The 18,900-nt window shown below is 37.4% G+C and overlaps 1 protein-coding gene across 1 annotated transcript in view; it reads left to right on the forward strand.

Annotated features, from left to right (window-relative positions):
* Window positions 1-18,900, forward strand: part of SEMA5B (semaphorin 5B) — a 201,012-nt gene that overhangs the window by 27,297 nt on the left and 154,815 nt on the right. Inside the window, exon 4 of the mRNA XM_063309048.1 lies at window positions 5,987-6,032. Within this exon, the coding sequence (XP_063165118.1) occupies window positions 5,987-6,032 (46 nt within the window). The remainder of the gene's footprint in view (window positions 1-5,986; window positions 6,033-18,900) is intronic.

The following is an 18,900-nucleotide window of genomic DNA, read 5'->3' on the forward strand; positions in this document are numbered from 1 at the left end:
CGCACTGCTGCAAGAATAAATAAGGCTTTTTGTTCTTGCCACAGTATGGAGCTCTACAATACAAACTTCATCTTCAGGCATGGCTTCCAGGCATGATCTCATAACCATTCCAGGAAGTGCTGGGTGGGACAGGCATTGCTGTGAAGAGCCTGGGCTCCCATGTGATACCTGAAAAGCAAAGAGAAAAGGGAAGACGGTTGTACTTGTAGCAAATTAGAAACATATCCCTTTACCACCAATGGATTTCCAAATTTCTTGTGGGAACAACAGTAGTAACCAGATACATCATTTTTAGCTACTGTTTGCATGGGTTGCATTCAGAGTGAAATGCCAACATTTGCATGGAGTAGAATTTAGTGGCATTATTTTACATCCTTAATGTAAGATCTATTTTCTTTTAGAAATAGATGTCACTAATGCATTTGTTGGAACTACTACAAAGTGCTCACTGTTTCATTTTGAGGAACCTGAAAGAGTCGGATACAAGAGCACTCCAAATTATGTATTTCCTTCTCCTGGGACTAGGACCTCTCATGGAAAACAGCTGTATCTCTTGCTTGGGGCTCACAGTATGTGTTATACTGAAGTTTGGGAGAAGCATTAATCTTCATAGGGTGGGGGGGGAAGCAGTATTGTGGAAAAGGATCAAAGGTAAATTAATTGGCTTTCTTTTCAGTTACCAATTGAGAAGATTTCTCTTTCCAGGTCAAATGCTCTTGTAACTGGCTCAGCTTGAAAGGATGGTTGAGCTAATTTTTTTTTTTTTAATTAGAAAGGAGATTGCTAAACATCTTTTCCATGGAAGATGAGCATATGTTGGGTGAATAGGGGAGATTTGCAGGAAAGACAAGGTGCAGATTGGCTTTGAATTCATTGTGGTGTACTGAATAGCTTGTACAAAATTCAGTGCTTCCACTGTAAACCAGGATAAATATCAATGTTTAATATCTCAAGTTGTTTTAAACCATACTGTCCTTCATTATTTTTGCTTTTTCATGGCAAAATAGGTAGGTATGATGGCGGTGTCAAAATGATAAAAGCCCATACCACCATGACTCAGGCCCTGCCCCTTTTACATGTCCATGCATACAGACATGCTGAAGGCTTGCATCACAATTGCATGGCACTGCTTTCATCATTTGCTCCTCTTGACGCCTCCCTCCCCAACACCTCTGCAGGCCAAATTTCAGGATCAGCTTTTAGGTGGACCGACATAGAGCAAATAAATTAAGAGCAGGAATTTTTCCCAGCTTCTTTTAAAGACATGCATAGAGTCTTAATCTGTTAATATCTCAGGTCATGCTTTCTTATGGTGTTAGGCACAGCAAGCACTTAGTCTTTCATGAGCCAGCCAAAACTGAATGAAAAAGAAATTATATTTGTCTATGAAATTTAATTCAGAGAAGCCACATGATAGATTGAGCTTTTGGAAGTTTTTTTTACTTTTACATTACTTTTGAGTAATCATCATCTGGAAGCATTTGCAGCTTGGACACTTTGGTGTCAAGGTTAATTATGATTCAGCTATATACCTACAATTCCCACCTGTAAGAATGGACTACTCATATTCATAGTTCTCCTTGACTTCTTCCAGAGACTCCAAAAACATAATTCATGAATATTTCCTTAAAATCTTTAAGATATGTTCTTTCTGAGGAATAAAATATGGGTATATATGCTGCTTTATCCAGCCCTGGTGAGCTATATGGATGCCAAAACACAAGTAACAACAGAGTTTAAAAGTGTTTGGTCACTGGCAGAAAATTGAGTATAGCATTTGGCAGGGTGAGATGGATTGGCTTGATAGAAACAGGCTTTTGAAGGAAGTCCAGTGAGTCTTTAGAGCAAATGTTAAAACTGGATATACTAGAGTAGGATAATCTGATTTAATTCCCTGAATGTTGTAGCTGGGTGTGAATCAGACTACTGCCTTCTCTTAGAATCAATAAACTACATTAGGGATTTTTGTGTTCAAGAGCATAACTTCATTGTATTAATGCTGACACAAGTCTTATGACCAAAATACAGTTGATAATACAATCAGAATCACAGCTTTGTCAGATATGCAATTGGGTAGTATCTGTTCTGTGAGTGTACACCTGAGGTTTCACAGCGAGGCTTTCCCATAGAGCCTTCAGAAGGGAGGATGCAAAGTCATTTGGGGACTGATTCTTCTGGCTGCTATGATCTTATGTACCAGTTTTTTATGGTTTTATTGAATGTTTTACAGATCTAAGCCACTAAGAACACCCTGATGAAGGAGCATATAAATAACAGTATATTAACATAAATAAAACACTGCAGGTTTCCAATACGTATGGAAGGTCCCAGATTAGTCAGTTATGAAATGTGATGGCATCCTTAAAATTAGTGCACAAAATGACATTCTGGATAAGGTATCATAGGTGATACAATTTTCATCTCAAATTTTAAAAAGGAATTCCAGCAATAACCCTATAAATATAGATAGTTTTGGCGCATGCATTAAGAAGCATTACACATGGTTTTCTTTAACTTGTATCTGGATTTTAGTTTAGATGGCATGGCATGGTGTGTGTGTGTTGTTTGCATAGGTTTTTGCATCAGTCCCATGGAAACATGAACACACATTTCCCTACAAATTGAGTGAAGGACCACTACAGTGTTTAGATCTGAAAATACATATATGTCGATGCCAATGCATGCATCTATCTATCTATCTATCTATCTATCTATCTATCTATCTATCTATCTATCTATCATCTATTTCTTTCAGAAAAATTGGCTGCATTTATTTCCTATAACTAATATGCTAGAGTATTCCATATTGATTTTTTTTATTACTTCTGCTGCCTATTTCCATCCCATAACCATGGAAGAATTAGCTTAAATATTAAAATTGTTTATTCAGTCAAAATATACAATGTTTCTAGAAGACTGGCTGTTGCTAGTGCCGAATTCTTCTTATGTGTTATCCAAAACCAATGCATTTAAATAGCATTTTTAACAAGAGAATAGCGAGGCAAAGCTGCTGAACCTCTTGTTGCCCTTCTCAGAGTGAACTGGGACCTGAGGCTTACAAATGGTCACATTTCCCAGTATTTTTGCAATAGCAAGACATGGATGCATGGAAAATGCATGGATGAATTGGAATTAAAGCTCAAAGCTAAAAGATATAGTAAGTTAACCAAAATAGACTCCTATATTTCACATAAAAAGAAGAGAATATATGCTGAATAATAATGAAAATATAACTTAGACTTAGCATATGCTGGCTGGGGAATTCTGGGAGTTGAAGTCCACATGTCTTAAAGTTGCCAAGGTTGAGAAACCCTGACTGAGACAAAAACTCAATCAGAAGTTTTTAATGGCAAAAACTTCCACACATATAACCAAATGCCTTAGAAATGCTGAAAAAACACTAATACTACAGTGGTTAATCAGATTATACACCTGTACACATTTGTATGAGTGCATGCATGTGCACTAATTCACATATGTGACTTGGAGTCTTGGCTAATCTCAAACAGAGCTGTCATTCAGATTTTGTTGTAATGTATAAAACATGCTGAAATTATTCTTTTTTTTAAAGCAACTAAAGGTAACCAACTATTCACTGATTATGTTCATACAACATGGTTTAACTCTGAGAATGCAAGAAACAAAAAAAAGTGAGTTGTTTTGAGCTTGGAATAAAATCATTCTGCTTGATAGATTCTGGTTTCATTGTGTTAGAACCGGACAAAAGGGCTGAGATAGCTGTTGATTGATCCTTGCAGGAATAAATAGGTTATTCCAAAAAGCAAATGAAACAATATTTTTTTATTTTATTTTATTTTATTTATTTTATTGTCCCCACCTATCTCCTCCCATTGGGGGACTCTGGGTGGTTTACAATATAATAATATATAGCATTCCTACTCCAGACTCAGAAAATAAATCATGCCTCAGTTTATATCAAACTGTAAAAAAATAAGAGCAGTTAAACATGCACACTCTCATAGTTCAGCTTTTTTATCTCCTGAAGCTCTTACAGCACAGAAGGAAAAAGCCCAACAAAAAAAAAATCAGGTTTTGTCCAGAAATTATACTGTAAACAGTATCAACAGGACACATGACCATTCACAGAGTGCAAACATAACAACATTGAACCAGCCAGCCCAAACCAACACAGTTTTAGCATTTTTAAAATGCTTTTTGACAATTCCACTATGATAGGTCAGTTGGCCAAAGTCAGCCGATAGGTGTGGATTTAAATCCTAGACCAGCACTTTAATCATTAACCTAGACTGGCTCTATATGGTTCATTCAGAAGAAGCCAAGTCCTTAGACCTTCAAATTGACAAAAGCAGACAACTGCAATATTTTAAATATGCAGTGCGCAAAAAAGGTGTATTAATTATGTGATGCAGCAGTTGGAGAGAGGTTTGCAGGACTGGTTGACTGCATGCCCAGGTGCAATTTCAATGCAAGTAATATGTTTAGAACTTGAAATCCAAAGAGTGAAAGTTGGATTCATAAATCAAAGCCATGCTCTTTTGTAAAACAGTATCCAGCACTTGCTTAAGTAGAGTTTTCTTGGCTCACTGAAAGACAAAAGGGGAAAAGAAGATCAGGAAGAGGGAGACAGAGAAAATGTTAATTATCTCAGAATTAAGCAATATGTGGAACAAGCAGTTTGTGATAGGATTTCCTATCATCTTGGGCTTAGTAATAGGAATGATTGGATTCAGATATGCAGTAGAGACATTTTAACCCTGTTCTCCTGTGCTATGCTTCCATCTAAATGCTATCTCCAAAAGCTGATCCTTGGTATGAAGGACAGCCTTGGGACTAAGAGTACCCTCTGGGTCGGTGTTTCTCAACTTTGGCAACTTTAAGATGTGTGGACTAGACTTGAAGTCCACACTTCTTAAAGTTGCCAATGTTGAGAAACACCGACCCAGAGGGTGCTCTTAGTCCCAAGGCTGTCCTTCATACCAAGGATCAACTTTTGGAGACAGCATTTGCCAAGGTTGAGAAACACTGCTCTGGGTGGTGAAGCAATCAATGGTGTTGAAAAGGTTGACTGTCTCTTCCAGCATTGCAGTCCTGATTCAAATTTTTCACATCCTTGTCTGTTCTAGTTTTTTTTTTTTAAAAAGACTTAAGGATACCTAATTGTGGATCCTCCACATCACACACACAGTGTGGTTTGTATGGATGGAAGATGCTTAATATTTGGAGTCATTTTAAATCATATCCTGTAACTGCTGCCTCTAATGACAAGTCATTAGTATTCACTTTATTAGGGAATAGAGTAGACTTCATATCTTGACCATCTTTGTGTACTTGACATAAAGAATGCTGTGTGTCTTTTATTTCTCACCCCATTGATTTTTCTGATATTTGAGTAGTGTCTTTATGATGTGATATGGAGATACTGTATTTTGTGTTTCTTGGTCGACTGGTTAGATCAGGGATCCCCAAACTCTTAAGCGCATTGACCCCTTCATGAAGTTTCAGATCCCCAAACAATATTATATGAAAATAATTTAATAAATACTAATACTAATAATGGATAGTTCCATCCACCCTTGGAGGTTGATATTGACCACTTTGGGGGACTCTGAGTTCGATCAGTGTTTCTTGGGTTCACAATTCCTTACTGAAGTATGGAATTGGGGTGTTTCTTAAGGAATCAGAGCTTCCAGGATTGCTGTATTTGGAGGGAGCAAAACTCATTCTCTGTACGTACTGATAACTTTTAGTTTACAGGCAGGATTTTACTTTGTATAGCAACAGGGTAGAGGCTTTCAGAGTTTTGTTTGTGTTACAGAGTTCATTTAAAAACCAACAAATGTAGAGCAGTGTTAGCTTGGAATTGTTTGATCCTTCAGGTTTGGTTCAGTGCCTATAGAAAATTGCTGTTCATGCTTTATGGTGGTATAATGTTTCTGTTCGTTTACTCAGATAAAATATTTTGTATAACTAAACCTTCTCTAATTTCATCTGCTTGCTCACACAGGAACTACCTCTTCAGACTTAGTCTACACAACGTTTCTCTTATTCAGGTATGTTCAACCATTCTGTCATCTACTTGTTCTGATTACAGAATTTAAAAGTTGCATAAAATGCTTTTATAAAAATCAATAAACAGGTATATACTAATGGCTATTAGGAAGGTGAATTGGTAAATTCATATGACCCGTTCTTGAAAAATTAGCCTTGTTGATTTGTTTTGTAATGCATTTTAAATGTTAGATACTCCTCATTTAAACCATGTGCATTTTACTTATTGAGAAGGTAGAGCTGGGGTAAGGGAAATATTCTTGCTCTTTGCTAGCTCAACACTTTAGTTTTTGTCTGTTGACTCAAGGAGGGATGGACAGATGACAAGAAAGGACATTGTGTTAAAAGCATGGAGGGTTTTGTGATGGATAGCTAGTGCAAGCTGAACTAAAACAATGTAAATACTGTAAATCCTTTGCTTTCCTTAATGCAACATTGGCAGCTTCCAAAGGAGGCCTTCTTTATTCTCGTCCATCATTGCTCTGAGCTTTTGTTGGCCCTAGTATGAACACAAACTGCTGAGGAGTGAATTTTGCTAAGTTCCTCAGCTCCTCAACCTGGTAAACCTTTCAGAAGGAAATGCTGTTCACAGTATGTGCCATTCTTGTTCTGCCAGCAAGGGCCTAACAAAGGGTAGCAAGAATTAGTGCTCTGAAACTTTAGTAATGTTTGTTCTGACTTCTTAAAATTATAGATATAACAACTTTAGTTATATAAATAGAGCTGCATCAACTTTTACACTGTTAAAGCCATGAAACGGTATGTAAGTTAGAGCTGTGCATGTGACGTACTACTGCAGAAAGAATTGTTGAGGTGATGTGCTTCAGACATATAGTCACAGCTCATATCCAAGTGAGCCTGTCAGATAGCTGTTGCCAAAACAAGGCAAAATCAGTATCAGGTTTGGGAGGTGATAGGTTTGGTTGCTCTGTCTTGCTCTAATAAAGAGGAAAAGGAGACTGGATTAGAACAGAATGAGAGATGGTCTCTGATGGTCAGCAGAACATTGTGGCAGGATACAGTTGAAGGCAAAGCTACTTTACAGGTACCAGAATAGTGCAATGGTGCTGTAGAAATTGAAATTTTTATCCTTGTTTTTTGCTTACTTGAACTGATTTCTTAAAGAAGTACACTGATTCCAGCATTGTTAGTTAAGAGTTTGCTACCGCACTGAGTGTGTTGAGAAAGAGGAATCATGTGCTGTTTGTTCACATACATAAATGTACTAGAGTTTCATTAGTTGCTCACTTCAAAAGAATTACAGGTCTACCGCTGATCTTGAAGTTTAGTTTATAAAGTCATTTATCAAGTAATTCAAGTGTGACAATTCTTAATACAGGAAAAAATATATATTTACCTTTAGCTAGTGATTCAAATAGTTCTTAAATTTCTCTTCATTACAATTATCAACAGCAGAGATACTTGCATGTGCGTTCCATGAAAGTTTGATTTATTACTAGCATGTCTTCCTCATTCAAAGAAAAATAGCAATTGCTATTTTCTAACTATAAACTTGAGTCCTGGAGATCTGGGATTTCTCTTAGCGTAATTGAGGCCTCAAGACTTTGCATGTGATCCTCCAACATTTTCTGTGTAGCTTCCAATTTCTAATAAGAGAGATTGGAAGAGTTTTAAAATATATGAGGAACAATCTTAATAACTGTATTTTATTTTTATTCATTACATTTATATCCTGCCTTGCCTCCAGAATCTCTGGGCAGAATACATCTCATTTCCTTCCTCAGTTTATTTTCCCTGTAACTACTTTGTGGGATAGCACTATCAAAATGGTATAAATAGTCCACCTTCCTTTAAGCCAGTGGTTCTTAAATTGTTTGACCCAATTACTCTTTTTCTTGGTTGCAAATAATGTCATTACCCCCACAAAAAAACCCAGACTCTGTTGTTTTACACAAGTGTCTTGGCAATGATAGTCCCCAAATGGATCCTTGACTCACAAATAAGCAATAATGAATTGCACAACCACACGATATGCCAAAATTAACCCCCCAGTTTAAGAACCACTGCTTTAAACTCTCAGAAAAGAGAGATACAGGTGTTACATTATGTTCTATGGGGTTATGCATGACTTCCACACACCCCTCTTGTATTTATACAGTGTATATTCTGTGTAGTTTTCATTTACATTAACCATCAGGAAGGTACCAGAGGACCCTTTTCATCCTTAGAGATAATAATTGGGCTAAAGTCATCCAAGGAGCTTCCATGGCTGGCGATGGGCTTAAATCTGATTCTCCCCAGTTTTCATTCTAACCTTTAAACATTACAACACCCTGTACTTAATTTAATATATTAAAATCAGTTTTTGTTCTATGCTGCTTATGTTTTGGTGCTGCATACAGCCTCCAGCATGGTATGCCATGGTCAGAGATGACCACAAAGAGCACCAGAAAAATCTTGTGCTCTTCTGTCTTTGCTTTGAAAAAAAAACCCATACATTCATCATGACAAGAGCATTTGTGATTCAACATCCATTTTATAACTCTTCAGGGGAAGAGATCTGTGGATATCCAGTTGTTGTTGGAATATAATGCCCATCAGTCTGAATCCCCTGATAGGGTGTTTCCATGGGTAATAAAAAAACAAGAAAAAAACAAGATGGCAATCACAATCACAAACTGTATATGTGAAAGGGGTGGCGCCTTAATCATGAAGTTGTGGCCAACATCTTGTTTTTTTAAAAAAAAATATTTATTTATTTATTTGTTTATCAAATTTGTCACCGCCCATCTCCTCCCACCTGGGGGAAACATACCTGATCATTGTATGTGTTGAAGTTGATTTGGGCCCCAGTGCATCATTTAAGTCTTACAACACTGCATGAAATACTATTTTGTCTAGAACTAAAGGGTATTAAAAAAAAGCAGATGGATTTTGCTTTTAAAAAATAAAGAACCTTATTTAAAGGTTCTCATTAAGTCTAGTTGCATTTAATATAAATATGATTTAAATTACAGTTTGATTGAGGCTTCTGTTTTTTTCTGCTAGAATATCCTAGTTTTTCTTGGGGGTTTGAAAAAGCCTTGCTTTCAATGTACTTCCACTGCTGTAAGTCAAGGCTTTGTTTGTTTTCTTTCTTTTCTGGAAAAAAAAAACTTAAAGAGAAATAAAGCAATTTAAAGTACACAGCTGTCAAAGTGAGTATTTTGAAATATAGCTGCTATCTATCAGAAATGGTGTTAAAGCTAGGCCTGAGAGATTCTGTTTTTTCTCCCTTAATCAGAAAACTAACGTTTTCTGCTATTTAGCATATGATAGTCATTCATCATACTTGCTGTATTTATTTATCCTCCCTGTCACAAGGGGGAAAAACCTCATACCTTTGAACAAAGAAGTAGTGTTATTTGCCACAGAATGTTTCTTTTTTCTTTTAGACAATAGTAAGGCTGTGGTTGCTGTGGACTTTCCAGTGCTGCAGTTACATTTTATGATGTTGGTGTTAACTTTTTTTCCCCATGAAGTGTTACAGCAAAATATATTTGCATTTCTTTTTCCATAAAACAGCCAATGAAATTAACCTTAATGTCATGCTCGGTACAGCTAATCTCTGACTTTCAGATTAGCTCCTTCTCTTCCATATGGATGGGATATATACCTAAAGACCCTGTCTAGGAGGAAAATCAAGCATATCCTGTGCACTTGTTCAGCATGTTAGGCTTTTAAAAGGGTTAAACCTAATCCATGGAGTCCTTGGTGGTCTCTGAGCTTGGTGGTTTGCTTGCAGATGCTTCGTTACCCAAAACACTGATGTGCACTGATGGTGTTACCTAGTTGGGTAATGAAAGGTCTGCAAGCAAACAACCAAGCTCAGAGAGCACCAAGGACCCCACAGTGCAACCCTGAGCTATTCTCTTCTATTTAAACCTAGTATTTTGCATGCATACAAAAAGGGCTTTTTACAGTAGGCTCCACAATTAAGAGATTGGTGGAAAAACTGCTTTAAAAACTTCCTCATAGCACATTTTAAATGATAAAATTATGTTGAAACTGACTGAGTAAAGTGCATTTTTGATGTGTATAAAACTGGGCTGGTGAGAGCTCAGTTGGTACTCCAGAGTGGTACTTATAAAAAAACGTCTGGTATATAATGGTGCTCTTTCCTTCTGCACATCAGCCCACATCCTCTTGGTTCTTGATGGTCATCTATTGATGGGAGGGGCTGAAGCATGCAATGGGTGCAATCTATTCTCTCTCTTTGACACCTTTCTTTTTTTTCTTTCTGACATCCTCTTCTCTTTTTCTCTCTCTCTCATCCCCATACATGCTGAGGGAAGGACCGATCACTCCTGCCAAAGTCCCTTGCAAAAGGATTTTGAAATTAGGCTGAGAAATAGTAAGTCTGATTTCAGAAAGGTTCACTCTCCTGTAAATGTGCTCTGGATACAGCAGCCACATGATTGTGGGAAAAAGATGCAGCTCCTTGAAGGCGCTGCAGACAAATACTACATTCACACCTGTGCATGTTCCCTTATTCATTCATTTGATAAATTCATATAGGTGCCCAAGCAACATGCAACTCTAGGCACCTAGCAATAAAATACAATAAACTTAAAGACAATTAAAAACAAAGATGCCTATATGCATGGACCAACACTCAGCAGACAACAATTGCCACAATAAAATGCACATTCAGAGACCCGTTAGGGATTGAATCTGAAGTACTGCCCAGCCCCACTCAGGAGTACCACCTTAAGTTTGCAAGGCTAAACTTAGCATACTAAGGCAAAGTTTCTTAGTATGGAAATGTAGCAATAAAAGATACTCTTGACAACAGAACAGAGGGTATTCAGTGAGGCTCCAAAAGCAGATATATTCATGGTGGGCAGCTGGTGGAACCCAGATTTCTTTTTGTAGTCCACAGGACTCCTTCCAATTGCTGTGTTAGGGGCATATGAAAGCTGTAATGCAAAATAAAAACAAGCATTATGAGGTAAAAACAAAAAACCCTGCAATCCCCATACTCTTAAAAAGTGTCTGGTCTCCCTCCTTGTTCATGATGCATCCCACCAAGTTTGCATCATTTCCTTGCTGAATGTGGCAACTGACTTCTCCTTCCAAGTAACTGGGTGGCCTATCGTGGTTTAGGAGCATTCACTGTTGTTACTGTTTTGTTTGGCTTGATTTTAAATCTGTTTTGATTTAATTCAGCGACTGTGTATTTTTTAAAATATGTTCAGAAAACGACACTGAATGTCACCCAGAGTTCTTGTCTGCAGCTGCTTTTCTTGTAATCTTCAGGGTGCATTTTACAGTTCCCCAAGCAAAGCTGACAACCCTAATATCAAGTGGACAAGGAAAGTGTCCGGTTGCCTAGGGAAAGAGGGTGGAACTCACTGCTGTGTGTGTGTGTGTGTGTGTGATGAGGAAGGTCAGTCAGTAGAAATCAGGATGTGTGTTTCAAAGCTTTTGTTATCAAAATCAAAGAGTGATTCATGGCACAATTAATTTGGTTTCTTCTACATATTTGTGTGGAGACAGGTCACAAGCTGCTTTAAGAAAAAAAAATCCCTATCTTGTGGCATTTTTCCAGAGAAGAGTGATATTTGGAATATAAGCAATTACCTTAGACATAGCTCCTGCTTTATATGTCATGGTGAATGATGATGCATAATTCCTTATCTAGAACTCATATTTCTGTTTTTCCCCTTCGGCACTTATTTATTTTAGTTCCTTCTCAGCTTCATTGGGTTTTCTCATCGTACCTTGAATTTTGTAGAAGCAAATCTTGACACGAAATCACAATTCCGTTATAACTAAAAGGATGGTATCAGAATTACCCCATGTTTTCATATACATTTAACTGTCTAGGCAAATATACATATATCCACTCTTGTATTATCAGCATGGGGCATATTTTAACTGGTTAATGCTGAAGATCACATTTATTTATTTTTTTATTTATCAGATTTGTCACTGCCCATCTCATCCCACCGGAGGGACTCTGGGTGGTAGCATACTTCATGGATGTCCTTCATAAATGATTATATCATTTTCTCTGGTCCTTCTGGCAAAATGTAAATGATTTTGAGTTGCAATGCTTTCTGAACCATTGTTGGCACCCTCTGCTGTCCATTTGCCATTGCCCCCACCCAGTCCATAATATATTTGGCAGGGGAAGGAGGCACCAAATGGTCCTCTGTGCTCAGCTTAAGAATCAGGCAGAAATGACAAGAGTCAGAAGATTTGATTTATTCTGTTTCCTCATGAGTGAAAAGTATATGAAACCTTCTCTGACTCTTGGAGATTTCATGGACATGCCCACCTAGTTTTCTTGGCAGTAATACAGAAATTGTTTGCCTTTTCCTTCACCCAGGATATTTCATTGACTTCCCTGGGATTTCCTACTGGACTTGTCCTGTTTGGCATTTGAAATCAGCAAAATGTATACCATGCTTACTCGTGAATTAGAAATGAGAGTGATGATAAACTTCATAGGCCTAGCTAGACACCACAACTTTCTCTTATTCTTTTCCTGATGCTGGGGGGCTAAATCATTTAAAGGGCTTAGTCTCATTACTTCCGTATTTTACAGACTATTTTTGTGTGATGAGCAAAAGGATTAGCTCTACTTTGTCAAAAGGATTTGTTTGAATCAGTGCTAAAAAGCAATTATGAGATACATGGTTTGGGATCCTCAGAGCTTTGTGGCGTCAGTAAGCCTCATTTATCTTATTCTTGTGGGACCTGAACTTGCTTCTATAACAAATGCACATCTGAAATGCCAGCAGCATGGCCACACAAATCCATTACTTATCATTATTAGACATTTTCTTCTGTCTAGGGCCTCACCATTCGCTGACTTGAAATAGCTATGTCTACTGTTAATTTCATTTATGTAACACTGAAAATGTCATAGACTATCCTTATTCATCCAAAGCCTATTTTGTTCCCTGGAGATTTGTGCTCGTTTTTTTTTTTTTAATTGTGCTAAGAAGTGTCTATCCAATGTCAAATTCTAGCTATACAAGGTTATACAATTTGGTAGATGGGAGAAAGCTGCCTGAATCAAGAAAACTCAAATTCAGCTAAACCTGAGAATCTAAAATGATACCATTCTGGATCATTTACTGTTTGCCCCAGTTGTGGTTTTAAAGGCATTATTCATTTGTTAAATTAAGCTAACATGAGACTTGGCCTTTAGTGCCTCTCTGGTATACAGACAGATTTGGTAAAGTTGGCCTTATGCCTTATGCTTGTTGTGAGCATTCAGTACCAGTAAATTCTGTGCTAAATTAGTAAGCTAGAAATGTAAGCCAGAATTGGACTAAAATCCCCCAGTACAGTTTCAAAGAACCAGTGTTCCATCTTTGCTACATTACATTTTAGCATGACCTTTAAGACTACATGTTATATGTGTCTATGTTGGAAATAAAGTGTGAAATTACAGCACCCTAACCTTGCTTTTTTGCAAAAACAGTCATCTCAAAATAAATGCTAAATGAGTCCTTAGCTTTTCAGAATCGTACAGCTCAATGTCTGCTCTGTGTGTTTGTGTTTGTATGTACACACACCTATATTCATTAATGTTTTCCCAAAACTGACTCTTAACACAGCAGAATTCTTATTTTAGTTGCACTGAAGAAATAATAAAATGAAATGTTTTATATATATAACAAACTTTGCCATAGGATGCAGAATAATAACTGTTCTTGTAAAATATCCTCCACACTGTTGTGATTACAAAATGTTTCATTCCAGTCTTATACAAGAAGATGTAAGTTTTCAGTAGAAAAAAAAGAAACCAAATAAAACAAAGGCAGATTAAAGTTCCAGTCATGTATTATAAATAATGTGTGTTTTGCTGTTTGGCAATTGATCAAGTAAAGGGCTTACCCTCAAATCATTTTAATAGAAATATAATAATAAACTTGTTTTTAAAATCCAGATCTTCTTTATTCATTAGCTGTGCTAACTTGTGTAATATTATTGCAGTGCTGCATAATAGAATTTGTGTGACTTTTGTAAGTGAAGCTATTTATACACACAAACTGGTTGATTCAGTGTATCTTAGTATAAAACTTTTTCATAGTACATTATACAGAAGGAAATCTTGAAATCACTGGGGCTTACTGCAAGGAAACTTACAGGATTGCTATCACAGCATGTAGTAAACTACTGGTTCTCAAATGTTTGTCTCTTAAGCCCTTCCAGCCTCTCAAAGAGTTGAGTTCCAGCAAGATAAAAATAATATTTTTTTAAAAAAAGAGGAAGTTTATACACACTCACACACATACACATAGGTGTATTTTCACTATTGGCTGTTGTCTTAGCTAACCTTGTAGCCAAGTTAGAATGGAGAGAGAAATGGGAGGCTCAGTCCATTTGTTGCTGGCATTGATTCCATTTTTTTACTGATCTAGATACAAAATCTCCCTCAAACGTTTTGGTTCAAAGAGTCTCCTATCTCCAGAAGTTGGGGGGAAAAGTACAAGGTCCAAGCTTTGTTGACAGTAAATACCATTAATCTCTCTCATCTAAGAATTATTTTCAAGTGACTTCCTCACTTTGCAAACATGTACTCAAAAATGTAGCATGGAGGTTGTCTGAACATTGAATGATCAAGTGGCTGCTGAATATTATATAATTATTTCTAACAATTAGTGCTGTGTTTTCACTGATCATATATTAAAATAAGGTATGTCAGGTTGTACTTTCTCATTTGAAAAAGAATCACATAGAAACTTAACTAAAAAATGTTCTGTGGCATAAGCTTTTGTGGACTATAGTGTATGATTTCTGGTGGTACTGGGTATTTATCCTTATAAATACATGGAGAGGGGAGGGAGAAGTAGATGGTGGTCAAGTATATCTATATGAAACAGGCATCTTAGCATTGCTGAGACTGTTACCAGTGGAAGAGAAAGCCATTTCCTTGATCATCCCCCTAATTAATAGAACCAGGCTTCCCAATGCATTTTAGTTCCATGCTGTTATTTTGCTTGAAATTCCTTATTAGGAGATACAAGAAATGAGATTCTGACACTTGCCCTTTCTAATGTCAAATTTGTATCTGTTAATTAATTTCCACCCAGATGGAGCTGTTTGCCCTTTTTCTTTCTACGTGGGACAGTGCAAAGATGACATTGTTATTATCCAGTGTTATTTGTGAGCCTTCACTGTGGTTATTCTTCAATTAGGAGTAAGTGAAGATGTATGGAATTTGGCAGGCAAGATGATTTTTAATACACAATACTAAATAAATGCTACATACTCACAATCCCATTTCTATACCTAACTTGGCCAGCCACACTGACCACAGAGGAATAGACATTTCCACTGAATACCATATAGTCCTCAGGTCACTCATATAGCTGGATCCTACAGTTCATTCACACTCTGCTGCCCACCTAGAAGGTAAAGAATAGGGTGGCAAATCATGTCCCCATTACAACAAGCAGGGTCATGTTCCTTCTGTCAATCTGTAGGTGAATATTGTTCACTAGGGAAGCCTCTGCCACAAATCTTGGTCTGAAGGTTTGATTAAAATGCCAAGAGGGAGATCACTTTAAGATTGTTTTAAGGGCCTCTGTGTTTTTGAAACTCAGGTTCTTCTACCTAAGCTTTCCTCTCCTTGCCTATAGCTTTTAAATGATATCTTGCAGACTGAAAGCTGTAAGAGAGAGAGAGAGAGAAAGGGGGAGAGGGAGAAGAGAAACAGTTTCAATATTTTCATTTTTTCATAAAAAGAAACAGCAAGGTATAATTAATGCTTAAAATTAAAGCTGGGTTCACCTGTTTCTCTGAGACTTAATTAATTCATTTGGTTTTGGCTTAACTGGTTGCCTGAATCCGCTCTTGTGCTTACTCAACAAACCATAGCTAAAACTAAGGCTCAACGCAATTTGGATTGACCCTAAGTGTAATAGGTCTCTGTTTCTTGGCTCTTTTTGTTGGGTCTGTGAGCAAGCAGTGATTTGGGAAAACATTAATATGCCACCTTTTTCCAAATGGAAAGTCAGTGGGAACGTTAGAGTTCTCTTGGCAAATGGGAAGAGCTTAGTTCTTGGCTTCTGTATACATTTTGAAAGACAAAAAATGAAAAGGACAGATATAATATGAGATATTTTGTGAAGGGGGTATCAGCCAATTTAAAGAAAGTAGGGTCCCAGATATAATTATTTCAAGGTCCAGTGGGCCATTTCTCTACATGACTGGGCTACTTCAGTCACTGCCTTGGGTTCTGGGGTACTGAATACAGAGGCATCCTTCCTTTCCTAAATAATTGGCTGTTTAGCTACTGATAGCAAGAGTGGATGAACTAAACCTGCAAATGCAAAGAAACAAGTGAGGAGACTTAGACATGTTGAATAAAAAGGTAGTCTGTTATGATGATTTGATGTAGATTTCCTGCCCCTTGGAAGGGTAATACAGGTTCCATGTAGAATGTACTGTATTGACATTGTGGATACAGTTGATTTATAATACTTGAAATCCAACTCTTCTTTCACAAGATTAATGGGTAGTGTGCTTTATATTCTTACAGTACTCTCTGAGGCAGTTTAAGATGAGAAGTATAGGAACTGGTCCAAGATTTTCATATGAACTTTGTAGCTGAGTGGAGTTTTAAACTGGGGTGTCTCCTTTCCTAGATCAGCCCTCCCCATCGGTTGCATTCTGTACCACTGAGTGTGTCAGTTGATGATTGTGGCCTGTGTAGTTCAACATGTAATGGAAGGAACTAGATTGTGGAGGGCTTCTCAGCTGGGAGCTCACTGCCAGGTTGGAGTTTATCTGTGCTGAGTTGTTAAAGGAATTATTGCTGCAGTAAGTGCTTTCCTTTTTGAAAAATGTAGCGATTCCTCCATAGTTAAAACACAAAAATTGGCATATATTCCATCAGATTCGGAGGAACTTTGTAAATCCAAAGAACTACACAATGGAGTAAAATATTTGCAATGTATGAAGGATGAGGAAAATCTGAATCTCCCAGTATCCAACTGTGGTTGATTGGCTCAGAGAACAAACTTTATTCATATGGCTTTACTGAATATAACTATGGTGTATGTGTCAGAGATACATATTTTATGAGACACCTGATTGAATGAAGTGCTCGCAGAACAGTAAAGAAATGGAGACTAGCTAGAAGAACTAGAAATGTTTTTGAAATTTGTTGAAATTGTGTTATCCTAATAGAAATTTTATAGGGACGCGGTGGCGCTGCGGGTTAAACCGCTGAGCTGTCGATCGGAAGGTCGGCGGTTCGAAACCGCGCGGCGGGGTGAGCTCCCGTTGCTCGTCCCAGCTTCTGCACACCAAGCAGTTCGAAAACATGCAAATGTGAGTAGATTAATTGGTACCGCTTCGGCGGGAAGGTAACGGCGTTCCGTGAGTCATGCTGGCCACATGACCCGGAAGTGTCCTATGGACAACGCCGGCTCCAAGGCTTTGAAACGGAGATGAGCACCGCCCCCTAGAGTCGGACACGACTGGACTTTACGTCAAGGGAAACCTTTACCTTTAATAGAAATTTTGCTCCATGAAAGGAATTGCAGAAGATCCTAAGACATATTTCATAGATACACCAATTAGGACACCTTATCTATATAAATAAAGAGGCATGGATTTACTTCAGAAGGATGAATACCATTTACTTCTCAGCGCTTATCCACTTTTTCGGTAAAACCATTACTAGCTTTCTATTAATGTCTTTTGGAGTGATTAGGTTACTAATCAAATCTATTTTTATAAAATATACTTGTCTGAATCCATGATTCTCAAGTCTTTCAATAAATAAATTTGGCACTACTTCTGTTGATTAAGAAGTTATAGTACAGGAAACTATCCACCACCCATATATTTATTTCCAGTTATGTGTAGCAAGATGTTCCTGGGAAGTACACAGAGAATACTAGCAACACATTTTGCCCAGGATTTGAACCTCTTAAGTACTCTGCTTCTCCGTGTGAAAGTTCTATGTACTGTAATTATTGCAGATGATAGCAGCATTATTCAGAATGTGCAAAACAGAATGGTCCAGTCCTGAAACAGGCCAATCCAGATGTTCCAGGGTGGGTTTATCCATTTCTAGAAGTTTTTGGGCATGGGAGTGGTTGATCACTTTCAAAAATAATGTGACCTGCTTCCTGTTCTGAAGTACAGTATTCAGTTTGGGAAATAGCTGGACCATCTCTGGAATGTTCAGATCTGTCCATTCTAGGTAGTTCTGGAAATGAACCATGCTGTTTTGCACACAATATTTTTCTTGTTCCTGAATAAAACATTATTGTTTAAAGGAGTGAGTGTCTTGTGTTTTGATATCAATTATTCAGAATTTGAAGCCTAGCTGAATTCTGACTGGCTGTGGTGAGAACCAAGGTGTCCTCCTAAATGACTTTTCAGCCTGATTCAGTAGGCTGTTACCTATTTGGCACCCAGTTCTATATTTCAGACATGAAATATTTGCATTAATTGAAAGAAAACAATAAACGTATCAGTTTCAATTTAATTTTTTGCTTGCCATTGAGGCCTGCCTTTTCCAGCTTGGTGCCCAGTTGTCAAAAGCTGCCTTATGTCCTTGCATTTTAAATATTTTGGCAATAGGCTTGTTCCTATTCATACATATACATATGGATCCAAACCATTTTCTTCTTTCTTTGAACTCTGTCCCTAACTTTGTCCAACTGTTGGCAAGGGATTATTTTTGTTGTGGATTCCTAGGCACTGCAGCTATAGTTTTTGGTGTAGAACATTTTTAATATATGTTTTTACAGTTAAGTTTCTGTGAGCATGTAAATTGGTCATCTTCAGTCAAATGACCTCCATATTAGCCTGTTTCACCCCCAGACAGCACCTGATATTGGCCATACTGGCTGGGGATTATGGAAGAAGTGGTACATGTCTGAGGAGTTC

Source organism: Candoia aspera, chromosome 1 (genome assembly GCF_035149785.1).
Source record: "Candoia aspera isolate rCanAsp1 chromosome 1, rCanAsp1.hap2, whole genome shotgun sequence".
In the NCBI taxonomy this organism is placed as follows: domain Eukaryota; kingdom Metazoa; phylum Chordata; class Lepidosauria; order Squamata; family Boidae; genus Candoia; species Candoia aspera.